This window comes from Pagrus pagrus, assembly GCF_965226575.1.
Source record: "Pagrus pagrus genome assembly, chromosome: 22".
Classification (NCBI taxonomy): domain Eukaryota; kingdom Metazoa; phylum Chordata; class Actinopteri; order Spariformes; family Sparidae; genus Pagrus; species Pagrus pagrus.
Window position 1 is genome coordinate 9,542,399 of NC_140204.1, and position 21,628 is coordinate 9,564,026.

General features: G+C 43.7%; 1 protein-coding gene across 8 annotated transcripts in view; it reads left to right on the forward strand.

Moving 5' to 3' along the window:
• LOC311251691 (nuclear factor 1 B-type-like) overlaps positions 1-21,628 on the forward strand; it is a 70,384-nt gene continuing 48,756 nt past the window's right edge. For 6 of the 8 annotated variants that reach the window (XM_084344276.1, XM_084344282.1, XM_084344277.1 and 3 more), the window contains exons 1-2: positions 1,545-1,988; positions 4,597-5,128. In XM_084344276.1, coding sequence (XP_084200402.1) covers positions 1,962-1,988; positions 4,597-5,128 — 559 coding nt within the window. In that variant the 5' untranslated portion in view covers positions 1,545-1,961. Of the gene's footprint in view, positions 354-1,544; positions 1,989-4,324; positions 4,381-4,596; positions 5,129-21,628 lie in introns of those variants that run through there. The other 2 variants (XM_084344278.1, XM_084344279.1) reach the window with 2 other exon arrangements.

Genomic DNA, 21,628 nt, shown 5'->3' on the forward strand with positions numbered 1-21,628 from the left:
CTCTTCTGGATCGCGTTCAACTTCACTGAACAACCCCAAAAAACCCGATCCAAAAAAGTAAGACTTGAAGAGGAAGGAAGACAGGGAAAAAAAAAAAAAAACAGAGAAAGAGAGAGAGGGAGAGAAAAAACGCGAGGTGCTCCAAACTTCTGTTCGCCGCTATCTGCAAAGAATTGTCTTCCGGTGTTGACTTTTTTTTTTTTTTTTCTTTTTTTTTTGTCTGTGTGCGAGCACCGCAAGAGAAAAGCCCTCCAAAGCACAAAGTTGAACGTGAGAAATGTGAAGCTACCGGCTTGTGTGTTTCAACCCCAGGCTCCAGGATCCCCCATTAATCCATGCAGTACAGTGCAATGGTACGTGAACATGGATTATTATTGCTGTCAAATGTTGTGATGAATACCGAGTTTCATTTATTTTTATTTTCATTTTTGTGATACCATTTTTATTTTAGTCATACTGTCCTGTCCGCGACGGGGTGAGAAAATGTTTGGAGGAGTGGGGTTAACTTAACACGGACCACAACACTGGCACGGTCGGGCCAAAATCGTACTAAACTTGGCACGGGTTCTCTCCGGCAGCCTATGTTAACATCCCATTCCCCTTAATTTGGCAAATGAACTCTATGTGGACTGCTGACAGCTCTGTTGGACACACAAACACACGCACACACACGCTGCAGCAACAAAACTCGCTTTAACTTCCAGGCATTTCGGCGCGATGCGCACCTAGCTTAGCTGTGGGGGATTAAAACACTTTTATTTAAAAGCTAATTCAAGTGTTCAGGTGGAGACGAGTCATTCGGCTCACTGGCAGCATTTTAAAATATGAAATTTAAAACAGAAATCCCCTTTAAAGTGTGCGTAACGCGTCCAACTTTTAAGCTAGGTGTCAGTTTTACCTGTCGGGCTAATTCTGCAGTAAACAGTACAGTTAGTGGACTGCCTTCAGCTGGGGGTCTTCAGTTGGAAAGAAAACAGAAAATGCTCCTTAATTTCTACCTTTACACGCTGTTTGTGTCGTTGTTAATTATTTTGGGAACTTTTAAAGAAATTCCTAATGGAGTTCGTGTTGGTTTCCTCTGCTAGAAAGCGGCTGACAAGCAACAAATGACCCAAATTGTGATTTAACTGCGAAGTAAAGGCTCAATGTTGGATGATCTGAACTGGGGAATAAGTACAGTGGAGCGCATGTTGTTGACACGGGGTTCGGGGGGGGGGGTGTGAAGGTTGCCAGATCTGTGTAGGGAAATTTCCCCTTTTCCGTCTCTGTGCTCCAAAGTCCCTGAAGCTAATACATATATATAAAAAATCTGGAACGAGGGGGTAAATGCTGTGTTTTCAGATAGCTGAGGAGGAGGAGAAGAAGGTGCTGGATGGTGGATAGGGGCTGTGTGTTTGGAGGAGGAGGAGGAGGAGGAGGAGTGTGACTGTGTAATTACGTGGGTGAAAGAAAAAAAAAAAAAGGAAAAAAGTTGGGTCTGATTTGCTGGAATCGCGCAGGACCGAAGGTGCACCGGTCGATTTCATATCAAGTTTGGTGAAAGCAGGGGTGAACATCACACACTCGGCGCCCTCTGAAGCTCCCCACGATGCTTTTATGAACGAGATCTCAGAGCACCGTGACGCGCAAAGAGCCCCATGTAGTAGAGGAGTACGCAGCAGCAGCAGCAGCAGCAGCAGCAGCCACCGCTCGCACCGGCTCCGCGAGTAGAATCTGCAAAAAGTGCATGTCAACTTTAAACACTGCGTAAAATCTCCTTTCCGCCGCGGAGACGACAATCTTTGGATCGCACGAATTCATGGATGTTCTTGGATAACCTCGCATTGTTTTTTTTTTTACGCGGATAGCTGCTCCACGGTCTCGCACGGTGCACGTCGGCCCCAGGAATGGCGCGATAAAGTGATCAGAGAGGAATCAGTCCAAGTACATTCACGTCGTGCGTGTGTGTAAGCCGTCTCGTCATGTATTCTCCAATTTGTCTCACTCAGGTATTTGTGTCTTCTTTCTTTTTTTTCTCTACGCGCACATTTAATTGCCATGATTTGCATATTTTTGAGAAAATTGTCACAGGCGAGTGGGAAGGGGATTGAAAGTTGTGTGCACGGGAAATACTTTCACAATTCATAAAGTCAGCCTTATAAGTAAAAATAAGAGGTAGAAATACTTTAGTTCTTGATGAAAAATGCGCAATTTTGTGACACAATTGTGGTGATTTATTTATTTTTTAACGAAAAATCAATTAGAAAGTCACTCAAGTGCCAATCTTTACGCGTTCTTCGTGTGCGTAAAGTTGTGCGTAAAGGTGATTTTTAAGATCGCACTCCATCTCTATGATCTTGTGCGCAATTGGCACAGGTATTCTCATTTTCTGTCAGGTTTAATTAGGTTATTTGCGTCCTCCAGTAACCTCTCGCTCTCTCTCTCACACACACACACACTCTCACACACACACACACTCTCTCACACACACACACTCCCCAGCCTTGCTCGTGCTGTTTATATTTTTCCTCCACGTGTATATTTTTTATTTAGAGTAAAACCCCTATACTTTAGGGAAGTGAAGTTGGAAGAAGATAAAGCCACTTTCACTGTAGGAAGATCAAACGCGCGATAAGGTTGATTCAGCAGTCAGAGAGGCTGACTGTTTTGGCTGACTCAGTTTTACTGTTTATATTTTACTTGGCATAAGTAAGTGATTGACTGAGATGTGGTTTAGTTTGTACTTAAGAGGATTGTGCTTTTATGGCCCCAGCTGAAGTGCACTGCACAGGCCCCGGCCAAGTCATTTATCTTTACAGCGGTTGGCTGTAGCCTGGTTGAAATAAAAAAAAATTAACAGAATATTTAAAGTGTTTTTGAGCCGGAAAACAGAAGTGAAAAGGAGTTCAGTAACATTTGCCGCCGAGCACATTTACTAGCATTTACTGCTTACGTTTGTCAGTTTAATTGGCGGCGTTATAGTGAGGAGATGACATTTAAAGGAGTTCTGAATTTATTTTATTTATTGTTTTACCTCTCAAAAAGACTATGAATAAGTATCAGATTTGTGGTATTCGTAGCAAATGTATTACAATTCAAGACTAGAATATGTAGAGAATAAAATGTTTATTCATGCTGTGTTATAAATGATTATAATTTGAATTTACTACACTGGAGCAGAGTTTTATTGGTCCGAACGTGCAGAGCAGAAATGTGGCTTCTCAGAGGAGCACCAGCGGCAGGCACAGATAGGGAGTGGATTTCTGTGGTTTCCCATATAGCCTGCCTCCCTGCCTGGCTGCCTACAAAAAGAACAATATGTGGTTTAACTCTTCAAAAGCCCGCACGAAAAAGGGGGCCGCTCACACTTATTCAATTTGACATTTTAACGACCTAAAACAAAGATAAGTTGATGTTTCCACTTGTCACTCGGAGCTCCTGTAATTTTTCCTGACTTCTAAATCATCCACACCACCTTGTGCATTCCTTCACCTACAGAGAACGAGCATTAAGAGATTATAATAATTCGCCCAGAGGTCAGTGAGATGCTGGGTTGATGTATGTTTAGCTTTTTCCTTTTTTTTTGTGAGGATCAAGGCAATTTCTGTCAAACGCCGATTGAAAAAGTTTCCTTTTTTAGACTCACATTTAGAGTAATTTTTTTGTTTAGAATGAACGATAATGTGCTGTTGAGCGTACTACGGCATAATGCAGAATACAACAGATAACCCATGTGAAAATGTTAAATTACTGTGAATTAATATTAATCAGAGTCTTTGATAATTAATCCAAAAATACGTTTGAATCAAACTGAAAACAGAAATTAAAATAGGGATGGGAAATTTTCAAAGTAGGCCATGATTTTAACATCCCTGTCTAACCTCATGTTTTTGGAATGAAGCTGAGCGAGTGTCATTCTTTGTGCTAACCTCAACACCTCGAATCATTTGGCATCAACTTCCAGTCGAGTCTTAACTCGACCTATGCAAATACCTTTCGCTCCGTTTGATACGCCGCCTTCCTCCCCTGCTTGTGTTTTTTAATGCATTTTGAACGCATGGCCCGTGTGCGAGGCTCTCTGTGCGTGCCAGGAGAAGGGGAACCTCCTCAACTTCCTATTTTTCCAAACGCGTCCCACTTGGCCACTCAGCTCAATCCTCCATCCTTTTTCGTGAATATGGTATAAGTTCATGTTGGAATGCGGGTAGTTTGATAAGAGAAATGCAACTGCGAGGGGCGCATGCTCCCTGTAGCAGGAGTCCCGCTCAGAGCATGCTCGGGGAAACGAGAGCAGAGAATGCGTTCAGTCACCGGGCCTGCTGCTATTGTAGTGCTGGCAGTTCATATAAACAGTGGAATGTCCTTGTCATACCTGCAGTATGCTCAGAGACATCTAGGATGGTAAACCCAGAGTTGCTATGTGAAGAGTAACTACTGTTGAAAGTGCCAACAAGAAATTATGTGACTGATTATGAGGAATTGTTTATTTGTGGTCTGACTTCCCTTCTGCCACAGATTAGTAGCTGACTAAACCCATATTTCTTCTCCATGAGTTTCTGATTATATCTCTCTCCTTCTCTCTCCTCTCTCCTCACTATGTTCCTTTGGATGCTCCAGGATGAATTTCATCCCTTCATCGAGGCACTTCTCCCTCACGTCCGTGCCATCGCCTACACATGGTTCAACCTCCAGGCCAGAAAACGCAAGTACTTCAAGAAGCACGAGAAGCGGATGTCCAAGGACGAGGAGCGCGCGGTGAAGGACGAGCTCCTGAGCGAGAAGCCCGAGGTCAAGCAGAAATGGGCATCCAGGCTGCTGGCCAAGCTGCGTAAGGACATTCGGCAGGAGTACCGGGAGGACTTTGTCCTGAGCGTGACGGGCAAGAAGCACCCGTGCTGCGTGCTATCCAACCCGGACCAGAAGGGCAAGATCCGCCGGATCGACTGTTTGCGGCAGGCCGACAAAGTTTGGCGTCTGGACCTGGTGATGGTCATCCTCTTCAAAGGCATCCCTCTGGAAAGTACAGACGGGGAACGCCTCGTCAAGTCTCCACATTGCACCAACCCAGCACTTTGTGTCCAGCCACACCACATAACAGTATCGGTCAAGGAGCTGGACTTGTTTCTAGCATACTATGTCCAGGACCAAGGTAGGTTCAAACTCATACCGTGTGTGTTTGTTTCACTGTGTGTGTGTGTGAGCTAATGCGCATGTGTGAATGATGGCTTGGCAAGGTCAAGGGTCACATGTGTTACTTTTTGGCAGCCTTGCACGGACTGGCTGAGATCATCACTACGCTCGCCAGACAAATAAACATAAGAAACTAGATCGTCAGTAATGTATATGTGCAGCATACATTTTTATATACGGTTCAAGTACGACTCGGTATAAAACAAAAAGACCATCTGTAATCTAAATTAAATGTAGAACATGTTTTAAATGGGTTCCACTCATGTTCAGTAATTATCCAGTTACTATAATTTGGACGGGGTATTTATTATCTCACACACACACAGCCACACACACTGTACACATGTTCTGTTTGCCAGGATATTAAGTTGTGACATTTGTGGAAAGTTGTAGTATAGACTGTTTAAATTATAATGAACCCACCAGCGGTTTATTTTTTTTAATACTAAGAACCAGTAAAGCTGTTGTTATTCCAGCTCCGGTGTTTATTAACAACATTTTTTTTTTTAAACTCAGGTTATCTTTACTATATTAAAAAAATCATGCTCTTAATCCCCATACTCCGCTTTATGTAATGTAACATTATGTAATTTCCAACCTCAATAATCACTTAAGAGCAATTAAAAAAAAGAGAGATTTAATAAACATATTGCTGTGAGTAAGTCACATTATGGATAGCATTGAAGATATGTGTAAACTTATTTTCAATACAGCTAAGTTTTAAGTGTGTGTGAGATATTGTGTCTGTTATAAATCCTGCGTGTGATGTGTGATCGTGTTTGTGCTGAAACAGAAACCTCTGTCTTTTCTTAACGCCCTGAAAAGCTGCTTTCTTTAAGCCTTTTGCGGACACAGCGGCGTGCTCGGTGCAAAGACTGAATCATGCATTTTTTTCAGCCTCGGTGCGAAATTAGAGGTTGAGAAATTTTGTTGACAGGTGGCTGGAATAGGTTTCAACATGCATGTTTTTTCCATTTTTTTTTTTTTCCAGAATTGAATCATCATAATTTATTTTTCTCGGCCCTATGCAACCATAATAATGCCGAACACAAAAAAAAATACCGGCATTTACTGAAACGTTCGAGCTGATGTCCAGAACAGAATTTTAGCTCAAATGTATCACAGGAAGTTCTGCAGTGCATTACCGGTCTTCTTAACTGTAAATTGGAAGAAGCAAATTTGGTGGCAGAAACATCACTTCTGAAGCTCAAACATGATTAAATTTAAGGAGAAGGGAAACATTAATTAAGGAAAGACAATGCCAAAGTTCAGCAGAAAATACAGTTCAGGTAGATGAGGTTATTTTGATTCTTATTCATCCTTGTTTTCAGAGTTTAACCTTTAACATCTACGTCTCCTACAAAATGTGCTTGTTACACTTTCTAATTAAATTTCAGTCATTCATGTCTCTCACAGTTTTGAACTTCCTCCCTTTATCTGATCACACCACAGGAATCCCCCCCTATAGTATTCCCTGTTGAAATTCCCCCGTATTAAATCTACCGCAGCAACACCGAATAACCACCGATACTTTGCTATTGGGGGAGAAATGGTGGTATAGCTAGCTCATTATCATCAAACCCTGAGCGCCATTTTGTGTTTGATAAGTGCCAGGGAAAGCAGAAGGCACAGCACACAGACAATAATGGTTGCCACTGGCACCGGGGTTGGCATCAGACCCTCTTTTGTGTCTTTTGTAGGATGCCACCGCTCCTCTAGTTTGCATCTGCTGCATTTTTAACTGTTCAGTACCAACTTGAGAACGGCATAGTGCTGCTTTTTTTTTTTTTTCACAACACACAATTTAGATATGTTAGATCTTGTGTTTCACATTACGGATGGTATAACATCAGCTATGATTTTAGGGAAATGTGTCCACTATGGGGGAAGAGTAAAATGTTGGCAAGAAGATGAATTTTATTGTTTAAAATAAACGCTGAACATAATGTTCTCTTTCGCCGGAGAATTAAGTTCACTTGGATCCGACGTCGCATTGCGGATCAGAGCGATTATTCGCCGTTCTCCTCAAATTTTCCGACTTGAAACTTTGGCAAATACAAAATAGCATTCTTTTACCGGGATCACAGAGACGGGCGTGCTTTTTTTCCTCCTTTTTCGTTTTTTGCGAGCTAAAGCGTCTTTTCCTTTTCTTCAAGTTACCAAGCAGTGCCCATCTCCAGACAATGCAGCCATATTGTGGTAGCGTGCGGTGCGGCGCCATTTTGTTTTGCACTGTGCCAGGGAGGCAGGCAAATCACCAGTAATGGTTGTTAGAGGTTTGGAGGTTGGCATCAAACCCTCTTTGTCTGCTTGCAGCATGCCTTTGATTCGTTGGTTGGCATCCGCAATGCAGTGGGCACGTTGGAAAGTTTTTTGACAGTGGCAGAATGGAAGCCGCTGCCTTTGTTCTGCTGCAACTGCACGAAACAAACAAACATACAATCAAACACAAAGAAACTAGCAAACGGCTCTGACTGGAACAGAATCTGGTGTTTGTGCGAACTGCTAGAAAAAAAAATGGGTCTGGACTGCGCTTTTAATATTGTTCTCTCTGTCCTGCTACCTGGCAGCAACTCACTTCTGCTGTGTGAAATATGTTTCTGCTGTTATTTACTCAACAGTATTTTTTTCCTGTTATTTTTTGTGGCAAAAATCAATAAGTTCACAGCGTATTTGTTTTTGAATCTGGTGGGTCGCTGCCTGAGAAAGGTCGGCGGGTTGGCAACGAGTGCGCCGGGTGAATTTAGAGAGGGCACTCAGCCCCCTTGTTCTGGGGCACAGACGCGTTTAGCCAGGCAGGGCTGTAGCACCCATGTGCATGCCCAGATGAATGCCCGCTGGGAAGTAGGCTGGGGGCTGGGAGTGGGGGTTGTGGCATCCATTGTGCCAACTGGCAGGCCGCGTTCAATACAGGGCCCTGGCTTCTCACACACACACACACACACTGCTGTTGTACTCCAATGCACTGTTTCATCTTCATCTGATAAAAAGAAGTGCAATTCTTTTTTTTTTTCTTTGAATCATCGCCTCCCCCCACCTGGATTCATATTTTGCATATCCAGTTTGACAGCGCGATGGAATAGTTGCAACAAGGCATGTAGATAATCGTCATGTTAGGACATGTTAGAATACTGCAGGCCTCGTTTGTATTTGGTTTTGTTATGCTGCTCATCACTATTTCCTCAACAAACATAGGAATGTAGCTATTATATTCGCTGAAAGTACTCGGCGCAGCATATTTAAATGTCTAGTTCTCAATACAAATGTGCACAAGGAATGGAATTATAAAATAAGATTATTTACGAATATATGTGATTAAGATACATGAGAAATTCAATTGGAGAATTTGTGGGAATGTTGGTGAGCGTTAAAAATGTGTCTGAACTGTTTCAATTGTTGATGAATTTTACAAACGGTCGCTCAAGTGCAGTAAAGTAGGAATTGTAGTACAAATTAGTTAAAAGGATTCTGAGTATTATGAAAGTTGTCAGTCGGGCTGCAACTCGGAATTATTTTTATTGTTGATTAATCTGTAAATTATTTCTCGATTGATTGATTAGTTGTTCGGTCTATAAAATGTTAGAAAATGGTGAAAACTGTCGATCAGTGTTTCCCAAAGCCCAAGATAATCCTCAGATGTCCTCTGTCTTGTTCTGTCCACAACCAAAAGTTATTCTGTCATAGACGAGAAAAGAAATCAGAAAAAAAGTCACATTTCAGAAGCTGGAATCAGAGAATTTTAACTTTTTTTTCTTAAAAATTACTCAAACGGATCAATTGATTATCGAAATAGTTGGTGATTAATTCATAGTTGACAAGTCAGCTGTAAAACAATTAATCGTTGCAGCTCTAGTTGTCAGTGGATTTCTTCACACAACCAGTGACAGATTACTCAGGTAGTTCGATGGGAGATGAAAGAAGGTCAAGCAACTTTCCCATTACTGTGGTGCTGGAAGTTAACACAGCCATAAAACATCATTACCTTGACTTTTTTTCCCTCTCCCAGTAACGTAACTTTTTTTTTTCACACTGTCATGTTAGTTTGTAGAAACGGATGGATTACCTCCGAGTACGTGCTGCCACGTTAATGGAGACCTTGTTTTACGAGCGCCAGACTTAACCTCTGCCCCCGGGGTCATGACCTTTGCAAAGAGATGTGGCAGGGTGTCCTCTGAAGTTTAATTGAGCAAAACAGATCAGTGAAAACGCGCCGTTGCAGGCCCAGGGCACGTGGAGGAGGAAGACTTTTTGCCTGGGGGGGGGTTGTCGGTCAGGGGAGGAGGCTGGGGGGAGCTGCTCGTAAGCCCCCCTCGTTGACCTCCTCAATCGGGGTCAAACTGCGGCGGTCGCGGGATCACTGGTGGTCTCTTGGCAACTGTTTGTCTCCACTCCCCCGCCACTACTTCTGGTCTGGCTGGTGGTCCCTTGGTTCACTGGCCTAAGTGAGGGGGAGTAGGTACCACTGACTCCCCACACCTCCTCACCCCACCTCCTCCAATCCCTCAGGCTGGGTATTCTGGCTGGTCCCTATCTTCAAGATTGGCCACTGCCTGCTCACCACACTGCGTGGGGTAGCTGTTTGCATCTTGTTTTCCGCCCGGCTGCCTCAGAAGGCTTTGGTCAGGCGGCCAGTGCGGAGGCCTGACCTTCTGGGTCACAGTGGAGGTCTGTGACTAAGCACAACATCTATCCCTCCCTCCCTTCATCCCCTTATCCTCCTCTGCCATCAGGAATCACCCCTGCGGCACGCTGCCCCGGCCAAATGACTCTCTCACTCCTTCTCTCTCCCAGTCTCTCTTTTCTTTTCTCGCTCCCTGGCTTTCTCTCAAGCCCGAGACTCCGACCATGACAGCTGTCCCAGGCCCAGGCGCTTGGCCAGAGAAAGGGTGGCTGGGTTCATGCCAGAAGTGTGAAACAAAAGTTGTTGTAAGCAGACAGCGTTAAGGACACTACTGTTTGTCTTCCTTTTTTGGATTAAGGCAGGATATCCAGCTTGCTTTAAATTATAAGTTTTCCTGGCTAGATGTTATGCGGGAAAAAAAAAAAAAAAGTCTCAGGAATGGTTCTTTGGAAGTTGAGTGGAATTTTATTTTTGGACATGAATTTTAACAGCGAACATTCGGAAGAAAATCAGCAAGGGCGTAAAATACAAATGCTGGGAAAAACCTTAACCGATGACTCCAGAGCCATATAGAAAAACTCTTCAGCGTGAACTGCACAACCCTGTTCTTAGCTTCCATTCTGGCTTCCTTATTAGTATGCAATAGAGCCTGCGGTGTCTGGCTACCTCTCTCTCAGAGCCATAACCTATCGAACACATTCTCTCAATCTAATCCACTTAGAACTCCCTCCCAGCTTCACCGCTTGCCTTATTGATTTCCGCTTCCCACTAAATGTCTTCCCGATCCTTTTTCTCTTAACCCGGGAGCTATTTATGTTTTGCAGTGCTCTTTCTTTCTTTCTTTCTTTCTTTCTTTCTTTCTTTCTCGCTCTCTTGCTTTCTTTGCTTTCTTTCTCGCTTCTTTTTTCTGCCTTCCTTCCTTCTTTCTTTCCTCCTTGCTTACTTTCTTTCTCCCTCAATGTCTTTCCGCCCTCTCCAGGATCTTTGCTTGGTTGTGATCTCCATCTGACTTTCCTCTGCCTTCTTTCCCCCGCCTGCTCTTTCTCAAACACTAACCTGTGTGCAGCGCTGCCAGGTTGCCTGGCTCAGTATGGAGCTTGTGTTATTAGCAGCAGGGTTTTGCTCGAGCAAATACCTCAAGGCTTAAACAGGCCATGTTACCTCCTTAGCCCTCTTTTGTGTGCCATGTGTACATAAATCTCCATGGAAACAAGGCAACTCGGAGCAGAGGCCACTGAGAAATGTGGATGCCTTCTTTCTCAACCAAATTTACAACTCCCTCTTTTTCTCTGCTACAGTGTGTTTAATTTGCTTGTGCCACAGTTTGCACCGTTGCATCCGTCAAAAAAATGGGACGGATGCCTTTCTTTGGTATTCTAAAGCGCGGACATTGTGTTGAAAAGGCTTTTCTCGTGTAATTCAGCAGGAGACTTAGTTTTGCGTTTGTGGCCACACTTGGTTAAGGACTGCAGTATGTGTCATTAGTCTATGGTTAAGATCTCAGCTTCACCACACTTTCCCAGGCTTTTGGGGAGGACCCCAAATGCATTTCAAATCCCCCCGAGGCCACTTGACTGGAGGACCGGCACCTCCCACTCCTCCCGGATAGATTCCCCACCCCCACCCTGTCTGCCGGTCCTCCCAAATGAAGACAAATGGGTACATTCACCCCCTATCCCAGGCACTACACTGTACCTCACTGTCCTGCCTTACAAAGCAGGCCCTCCCTGCTGCCTGAGTTTCTCCATCCAATGGCTGCCCTCTCTTCTTTGCCATCATAGTAGTGGATCTGCTAAAAAAACTTCCTGTTGTCCCATCGCCCTGCTAAACTGCTCATGTTAGACTCAAACACGCAGTGGAAAGGGGAGTAGGAAAGTTCAGAGACGAGAAACGAGAGGCCTTAGCATTCACGTGAAGATGTTTTTTGATCCTTGCATTTTTTCAAGTCAGCCCGGAGAAAAGCACTCCTTAAGTACCAGACTGAGACTTTCATGCAAAAGCCAGTCCCCTATACCCAGGAAGGAGCCTTGTGAACAACCAATGAAGGGGAGAAAAAAATGGGAAGGGGTAGTAGGTGGGGTGTGATGGGGCAGGGACAGACAATCAGAGTGGTTGCCCAGGAGACACTAACTTCTCTGTGGAGCACCCCCCACCCTGCTTTACCCCATCAAAGTCTTTTCAGTCCAGACAGGGCCGATCAGTGGCCCAGAGTGATGGTTGTCTCTTCTTTTGTCTGGCGGTACAGTATGGCCCATCACTGTGACGGCTCGACAAGACCTGAGCGGGACAGAAAAAGAAAGGCCTGCCATCGCAACCGCTGTGCAAAATGTACTTTTGGGTGGGCATGTTGCTGTTTGGGGTTGGGGGGGCGAATCCCCAGAGGATTTCTTTCTAATGTCAGTGCAGCGGGTCAAAGAGGGGATATGGTGTCTGGGGCTTGGGAATGGCCTGCTTGGGACGGATTCATCAGCGCCCCATTGAGTTGTCAAAACTAGCCAAAGAGCTTCCACTCCTCCCTCACATATGTCAGGATCACTTCTCAAAAAGCTCCCAAATTTAGGAACCAACTCTTGATCATCAAAAATACCATATACTCAATGTAATAAACAATACAACCCCCATTGTGGTCGTTTGTTTTTATTGATCCATATAGTAAGAAAGGTTATAGAACAGCAGGCAAGGCAAGGAGAGTGGGAAAATAACTCATTTACATTTTTAGCTGGCAAAACATTCAGTCATTTATTACAGACAGCATCTTTGAGCAGTGGCGCTGTATATGATTAAAGGGAACCATAGGAAATATGGACACCTTGAAACAACATGAAAATCTCATTTTTCAGGATCACCAAACCTAATTTTCTACTAGATATACTGCCTCTTTACATCAAGTCATTAAAACAAACAAAAAAAACTGATACTGCTAATTATTTCCATCATTGATTAGTCCACCCATTAGTTTTCCAATTAATCAATTGTTTAGTCTATTGTGAAAATTACTCATCACAGTTTCAAAGTGACATTTTTAAATCGCTGTCCAAAACCTAATGATTCTTCGTTTACTGACATAAATGACAAAGAAATACAGCACATTTGTAAATTTAAAAAGCTACAACCCTCAAATATTTGATATTTTGCTTGAAAAAAGACTGAAACAATCAATTGGTTATCAAAAACAGTTGCCAATTATTTTTTTCTCTCTCGACTAATTGATCAATCGACAAATAGTTGCAGCTTTACTCTAAAGCAAGCCTCAACCTTTTCCAATTTCTGGAAAGGAAAATTTTAGACACTACCATCAAATGATTTTAAGTATTCCCTTTTGCCATAACTTTCAGTAGATGTAAGGAACATTTGTTAACCAGTTGGAAACACTGAGTCAGTGGGTTTAGTAATGATGAAAGTGTTTGGCCACCGTGCAACTACTTCGTGTTGGGAACAAGCTAGTCCAGTGCCGCTGCTGCGCTAACAGGATGGTTAATGAAGCCCATTATTTTTACTGGGGAAGAACAGGGCTTGTTACCATGATCTGGCTCAAGATATCTTGAATTTTTCTCAAATTGGCTCCCTCTCTCTGCTGGCACAAGTCTCCAGCTGGTCATTCAGCTGCACTGGCTTCGAGGAAACTCGTCCAACATTTTTTATATGCAAGCACAAAAAAATGCACAAACGGGGACACATGCTCGCACTCATACGCCCATATACATGTGCATGAACTCATTCACTGCACACACACACACGTCAGGTTATTGCTCACCTGCACTTCAGCTGAAAAGCCTGCATTTAGATTCAATGAACCGCAACTTCTCAATAGCAACCATGCTCTAGATCTGTCGGGCAAAGACTGAAAGTGAGAGCGCTTTAAAAGCTTGTTCCGGATTTACCAAGTCAAGATTGTAATTAGGCCTCCAACATGTGCGCAGACCTACAACCCACAATTACACTGCGGATTCTTACCAAAAAATAACTCCACTTCATCATCCCTCCCCAAAGCCTCATGGTGTAGCCTACATTACCAAGCTAATTTTGCTAACAAGAGGTCATCAGTCTATAACAGTCACTAATAAAACACAGACCTTGTTTAATTTGAGATTTGCCCAAAAGGGCCGTGATGTAATTACTGATCTTCCCTCATTGTTTTCACAGAATTGTTTGCAACCTGTGGCGTGGGATTTCTACAGGCTTAACATAGCTTTTTGAGCAGTTATGATAATGACCCTAGCTGACCTACAGATGGCTAAATGAGTAATGCTCAAACTCATCATCTCATATGGGATCCCAGCTGAGTCTGTGTGGTGTTTCCCAGGAACATCTTCATCTGCTTATGCAGGTCTGTTTCACAAACTATTAGACGCTCACCAGACATTTTTTTCTCCCCTTTTTCTGTAAAACCTCTGGCTGTAACTCGGGCTGCCATGTGTGTCTTGTTAAGGGCAGTTATGACAAATGGCAGCAGCTGTACAAACTAATCTCTCTGTAGCTTTCACACATGGCGCCCAATTAACAATGGACCACTGTGGGGCCCTAATCCACGGTGCAGCCATCCTCTGGTCCCGCTTGCCGAGCCAACTGCCCCAGGAGACTCTTCTCCTCTGCACTCCTGTTAGTCGGCCTCTAACTCTATTCAGATGGGAGCTGGTGAGCACCGCGAGGCCTGCCTAGGCCAGAGACACGGTAGCCATCTTGTTTGTTTCCATGTTGGGGAACGATGCTAAAGAGCCTGGGTTTTATTTGACACTTTGGAGTTCTCTGGGATTGGGTTGCAGCCCTGAGAGAACACGCTGTGTGTACAGTACATCTGAGTGTTTGGACTCAGATGCTCACATGCACATACGAACTCACGTGTATTCAGCTCGCGTGCATACATTAAAATACATGCACGCAGCTGCAGTTGATAGATTTAGCAAAGTGGTTGCTGAACGGGTGGGTGGGAGCACTGTGTTTAAATGTGTGTGTGTGTGTGTGTGTGTGTGTGATATAGCTTTTCCTGTCAGTGGGCAGAGTTCCAGCAGTTGTATGATGATAAACTGCTGTTTCTTGGGGCCTCAGATAGCTGAATGCACTGTGTAATGCACTTAAAGTGTGGGGTGAGTGCTTTACACAGTGCATTCACTACCTCCGCAATCTTATAGGATAATATACTACATGAGGCCGCCCACACTCTTTACTTAATGGTTCTTTTCAACTTTGGATTTATCCCAACACTGCTACTCACATACACAAACAATATCCATCCACTTTCCCAGGAAAAGTTTCAATGTGTGAAGTCTGTCTCTCCATCCAAAAACTTGTCAGCAGTGCTTTACGTGGCCCTGCTAGAGTATCTTCGGTTCAGTTTTAGATTACAATTAATAATTCCAAAAGTGAAATACTGTAATTTTCAAAAGAAAGTCACTTGGATGCGAACCAGTGTGATTTGTTGTTTCCACATTTTCCTCACTCCGGTGCAAAACAAAGCCACAAACGGGAGTTCGGGACTCAAAAGAAGGGTGTTGAAGGGTCGACGGCCATCAGGAAAACGACGCAGGGCCCTGCCAAATCTATGACATGAATGAAACAAATGGATGAAGGAAAATGAAAATGGTTGGGGTGTGATCTCTGGCAGCCACTGCGAAACCAGTGCCAACTATTATGAATGGGAAACCGCTGCTGAGCTAATGAAAAAAAAAAAAAAGAAAGAAAGAACTCTCACTTTTTTCATCCGCCATCCAAGAATAATTAAGCGCGCGCAGGCCGTCTGGTGAGGGTGGAGAAAACCACAAGACACTTGACTAACATCTTGCCACAGAGGAGGACGGTGAAACACTGAGAGGGGGAGAAGGGGAGCAGAAAAGGAAGACGTTTTGTTGGGGGACAAAGTAGAATTCTTACTATTGTTACCGTCGAGGTGTTTTTAAAAAGAAAGGTAATAAAAAATATTAAATAAAGTGGAATACCTTACTTATGATTATTTTCATTATTGTTTAAATTCAATACTATTTGTTTAATCGTTTAGCCTGTAAGATGTCATGATCACTTCAAATGGCTATTTTGGTCCAACCAACAGTCCAAAACCCAAAGACTCTTCATTTACTAACATAAATAAGATAGAAAAGCAGCAAGTCCTTAATTTAAGAAGCTAAATAGTTGACATTTTGGAAGGAACCTGCATGGATCGTGTACTCTACAGTACTGTACTGTAGTGTTGATGTGATCAGCTGATGAATCAATCAGTCCAAAGTTATTTCAGCTTAATTTTGATAATCAATCAGTCGCCATTTCTTTCTTTTTAAATGTTAGAACTATTTCTTTGTTTTTAAATATCATTATACATTAAATATGTTTGGGTTTAAGCATGTTGGCTTAACAAAACAAGCAATTTGGAGACTGATGGGCATTTTTTTAAATGTTAAACTACTTAATCCATAATGAACGTACAGTAATACTCCCACCCTAGTGTGCAGTAATGTGCTGCACGTTATGTATCCTTTACAGCCTTCTCTGAAAGATGACATGATGGAAAGAGCAGAATGGGGGCCAGATGTACGTTTATATATAGGACCTGACAAGGGTACAGGCCAGGACACCAGGCAGAGGCGTTGCATATCACATGCACCCTATCACGTACACCACATCCCAAAGTGATAAGGACTATATGTACTGTATGTAAAGCAAAGAACAACTGTTAATGATGGCATGATGGCCTGCTTGATGATACCAGGGATATTATAGCTGAAAGAGAGTGCAAAGTCTAGTCTAGTCTAGAACAAAACCGACTTTAAAGTTTGATTTTTTTAGGTATTTTTGTTGTTGGGAGGGTTTTTAAGTGAATGTAGGCTGCTGGTCTCTGCGTTTGTCACTGCGGGCCCCATAGCTACAGACTTTATTTTAAGGCATTATCAACTCGCCTTGTAGCCAAGAACAACAACATTGTTTTTGTTTTACCGTTAAAGCTTTTTTTAATGGACATCTTGTATGCCACGAACGTCACCCAGGGCTGACAAAGCGCGCACTGTTTTAGAGGCAAACGCTCAAAAACAAAAAGTGGTTTCCCCATTATGGCAATCAAAGCAATGTTATCAGCGATCAACATATTCTCACCCAGAGACAGAGAGGAGAAGAATGCCCCATTGACTGATACTGCCTGCTAGGGCGGTCGCGCTGATCTCCTGAAGAAAAGACCAGTGTCGCTGGTGGACCCCCCACTCCCCCCCCAAACTGCCTCCCCACTCTTTGCCTTCTTCCCTCTATATATGTCTCAATACTTTGGGGGGGGATCGTAGAGAGGGGGGAGCTGAAGAGGGCTGCATGTGTGTGTATTGTCGAGGTGCTGCCGAGCGGCTCTATCCCATGCTGGTGGTGTAAGCGGGAGGGGGGGGGGGGGGCTGAAAGACGGAGCCGTCACCTGCCAGACTGCTGGAATGTTAATGCCGTGGCTCTGATAATTGGATTTTGTACACACCGTCTGTGAGGAACGTCCAGCAACTTTCCCCCTCTTATTGTTCGACCCAGCCCTGGACCCTCAATAGGGCTCGGCTATGTTTATACAAGCACTCACGTCTCAATAAAGACTGTTTACAATGCGTGTGTGCGTGTGTGAGTGTGTGTGGTGTTAGACTTTTGAATAACGGCGCAATTGTGTGTGACAGGGCGACTGAGAATAAAAGCGAGTAAGTGTCAGATTATCGAGATTTGGCAAATATTAAAGATATTAAGAGATTTGTCGGCTCTTAAAGTGGGATTTTTCCAGATTTTACGAGTGTTGCAGTAAGATTTTGTACATACTTGGATTAAAGATTTTACACAATAGGGACATTCAAACCTAATAGATGTTTTTTTTGCCGACCATTCATCCCACCATACTCGCACCGTGCCTTCATGTTCTGAACTTCATGCAGAGTCAACGGTGGGCACACCCACTTTGAGGTCAAAGGTGAAGAGGAAGCGCCCCCCATTGGTGGAACGCGTCCGAGGCGTACATGATCTGGGATCATTAGGGAAGTTATGGCTCTTGTTTGCGTCGGGGGGAGCCTGGAATCGGGCCGGGAGCTGTGACGCACTGGTTTCCCTCTCTCTGGCCTCCCGTGCTATTTCCACCCAGGCTGCAGCGGCTTGAGCTGGTTAAATGTCTCGGCTGCACTGACCTAAATTCTTCATATTCACCTCAGAAGACCCTTGCCTTAGCCAACCAACTGTTTTTTTCCATTCCTATAGTCTTCCTATGCAATGAGCATACGCTTTGTTTGTGTATAAAAGTTCCTTCCTGCGCATAAGGAAGCTACTTTAAAAAAAAAAGTCACCCTATTCCCAGCTGTAATGCCTCTGAGCATAACTGCTAGAAACAATGACAGAGGTTTTTCTTTTGGCAGAGAGACTTGTTGTGGTTAGATAAACAGCCTCTAATTGCATTTAATCTGCGTTAAAGTAAGGCATTTGGAACAATTACTTTGGTATGTTTACCAAACAGCTGTTGTGTGGATCATTTTTTTTTTTTTTTTTTTTTTTTACATCTCTATAAAGTGATGAATTTGGCTCACCTTGCTGGTTTGTGGGAAAACAAGACTGGCGCTACATTAACTTGCGCATTTGTTGGTATTCAGGCTTCAACTGTTGTAGAAGTAACAGCATGAACATCTATTTATTAGTATTATTAGTATCTAAAGGTGCACTATGTAGTTTTTGGGGAGAATTTTTGATCAGAAGAGAAAGATCTTTTTTATGCCTAAGCAAACAAAATAAACAAACTTTCCTTGTTTCCTCGTGAATAACTTAAATAAACAAACTGCCCTTAAAGGACAACACAATTTCATACTGTTTTACTTTATATTTGGCGGATCCTGCCATCTTTCTAGTTTGAAAGTCTTCTCCAAAACTACATGGTGCCCCTCTAAAAGCATTGGTCATTACCGCCAGTATGGTTTTTATTAACAGCATTATTCTCAAGTAGCAATATGTTTAATTAAACTGTATCATTCGCATTTGCTAACACTTTAAATGTGCAAGAAAGAAGGGGCGGATAAGTTAATTCCCTGTTTTTGTGTGACGGTACAAGAGTAAAAAAGATCTACGGTTTAAAGTAAAACATTTGTACAGGAGGATTAACAGAGAGCATAACTCTTTTGCAGGCAGCAGTCTAGCATATTTATCCACCGTCTTGCTCTTTCCCTTTAACCTGGCAGTAGTGTGCTGCTGTTGCATAAACAATGGTCTGGGCAGCCACCTTTGGGCTATTGTAGCCTTCCACGTGGGTTGAACTCTGGCCAAGTGGATGTTGTTGCAGGAGACAGCCCCGCAGCCAAACACACGAGCCAACCAGAGGCCTCCGTTCGAGGAGGCGAGCACTCACTGGACGACACCCCAGGATAGTAGTGTTTGACAGCTCTTGGATCGCGTAAAGGAACTTGACTTTGAAATTCAAACAAGAGAGGGATAAATTGGCCGCAGCCTACAAACTGACGCATAGGCTGCAAATGTCACAACTAAAACGAAACTCAGGCTACACTTAGGACGGGGGATAAAGTGCCTGTGTATGCGTGTGTGCGTCTGTGTGATTTGACATGCTGCATGTGTTTAGTATTCATAACGAGGTGTTGCAAAATGCATGCTCTCTGCATATCTTGCTCGACTCACCCACCACCTGTATAAACAACAGCGCTATTGCGAAACGGTTCCAGGGAAAGGCTCTTCCCGGGCTTGTTGTCAGAATGAGGTCAGCGAACACTACTCTTTTCTCTCTCATTTTCCCTCCTTCTCTCTGCCTCTTGCTCGCTCTTTTAGTTGTACTTTGTCCTTGTAAAGCACAGGACTAATAAGGCCACTAGATCAACCTCAAGGCCACTGTATCCACACACTTGCTCTGCATGTATGTTGTTTGGTGGAGTACCAGTGACAAGCAACTACTTGATATTATTTTTCTTAGTACCTGAAAGGGTCCAACAATTGTTGACGTTTTGATTTAGGATAATTTTGCAACATGTTTGGAATCCTAACTTGAACTTTCCAGAAAATTGACATGAAAATGATTTGGTGTATCTCAAGTAGTAACAGGCAGACGGTGCTTGAGCAGTAATGGAATTATAATAGCAATCAGAGCGTAGACTTTGGGGATTCCTGAAGCACTGTTGGATCCACTTGTGTATTTTTCTTTGCTTGGAAACGGGGATGGGGAGGGTTGCTATATCTGAATTCTCGCAGCATGACATCATTCGACCCCCCTCGCCGATCATTTTACACCATCGCGGCACAATAGCGCGCTCGCAGACGTAAGAGGAGTGCACATGTATCATATGCTTGAAGTCGAGGAAGCACCTAATCGTGCCGTGCCGCCAAACGCCATGCTCCCAGAGGCACTGCTGGCGGACCGCGTCGTGTCTGGAACACTGTAACAGGATCTCCAGAGAGGAGCACAAAATGGGCGCTTTGTGTCCAAGATTTGTCCAGACAAACCCAGATAAGGAAACCCAACAAGGGCGAGCCAAAAGAGCTGCCTCTGTGACTTGAGCAAATAACCTTTTATCTAGGTCAAGCAGTCAGATAGGGGCAGCAGTAGCCTAACGACCAGTAATGGCATTAGCGGTGACGTAAGTGATAAAGAAAGGTTAATCCGGTCATTTCTATTACCAGCTGAAAAAGTTTTATTTTGGAGGCTGTTGGGGTTGATGTAAGGCCAGCCTTTGACCCCATTTGGTCGAAGGTCTGGGTTTGAATCCTCATATGGTCACACTTGTCAAAGTATGGATGCTTAAGCTTAAGCCTTTCCACCCTGAGCCCAACTGCAACTAATGATTATTTTAATTCTGGATAAATCTGCCAATTATTTTCAGGATTAACCAGTTGTTTAGTCTATAAAATGTCAAAGAAATGTAAAAACCGCTCATCACACTTGGTCAAAGCCCAAAGTGGCGTCTTCAAATTGCGTCTTTTTGGCAACCGACAGTCCAAAGACTCTTCCTACTGTCATAAATGACAAAGAAAAGCAGAAAAACCATACATTTAAGAAAATATTACATACTGTAAATATCAGATCGTATTCAAGAGCACGACTTGTGTAACTGTGGGCCTTTGTGAAGATAACAGGAGTTTTAGTGCTCCAACTCCTACGCATTTTAGTGCCTGAACCTTGCTGGTATGAATGACCAAGCACTATTTGGTTGATTCCACACTCTGCGGCATCACACTGATTGCAGCGGTAGCCCGACGGAGCCCAATTCTCATGGCAGTCATAACAAGACCCATACACGCCTCCCAATAACTGTGGCCGGCCCCTGGGGCTGTGTCTGTCTCCCTCTCTGCCCATATCTCCCCGCATGTCCCAGAGCGATCGATGGGGGGGGGGCGCGCACAGGACCGGATCGCTACACGGACCATATGTGTCGGCAGACCACAAAACGCTGAAGCCATTACTCGGCCCACTCTAGTGAAATTGAAAGCAGGAGCCAGCAACAGCAGCAGCAATAGCTAGTTTTGGCTGAGTGTATGGGGGCAGTGTGAGGAAAGCCCAGTCAGATGGTAGTGCTCATGCTGACTTGTTGACGGCAGCAGGCTGCAGACGGCTGATGTCTTGTTGTCATAGCGCCAGCTCCTCCCTCTCATGACCTCCCGGTGATGACGTTTGTCTGCTTCTATCTGTTTCAAGTTTGCATGTGTCTGCATGTGTATGTGGTTATTGAATCCCTCACATGGGCTGCTAATACTGCCTTTTGGATGCTGTGATATTTTGATAGTTTTATAGAATTGTATGTGAAATTTAATAAAGAACATCAAGCAAGATTTGAAGTATAGTCTTGACCCAGAAGATGTTTCCCCCAGTCTTCTTCTTATATGTGAGATTCCATTACATGTTCTGAAAACATGTATTTCGGC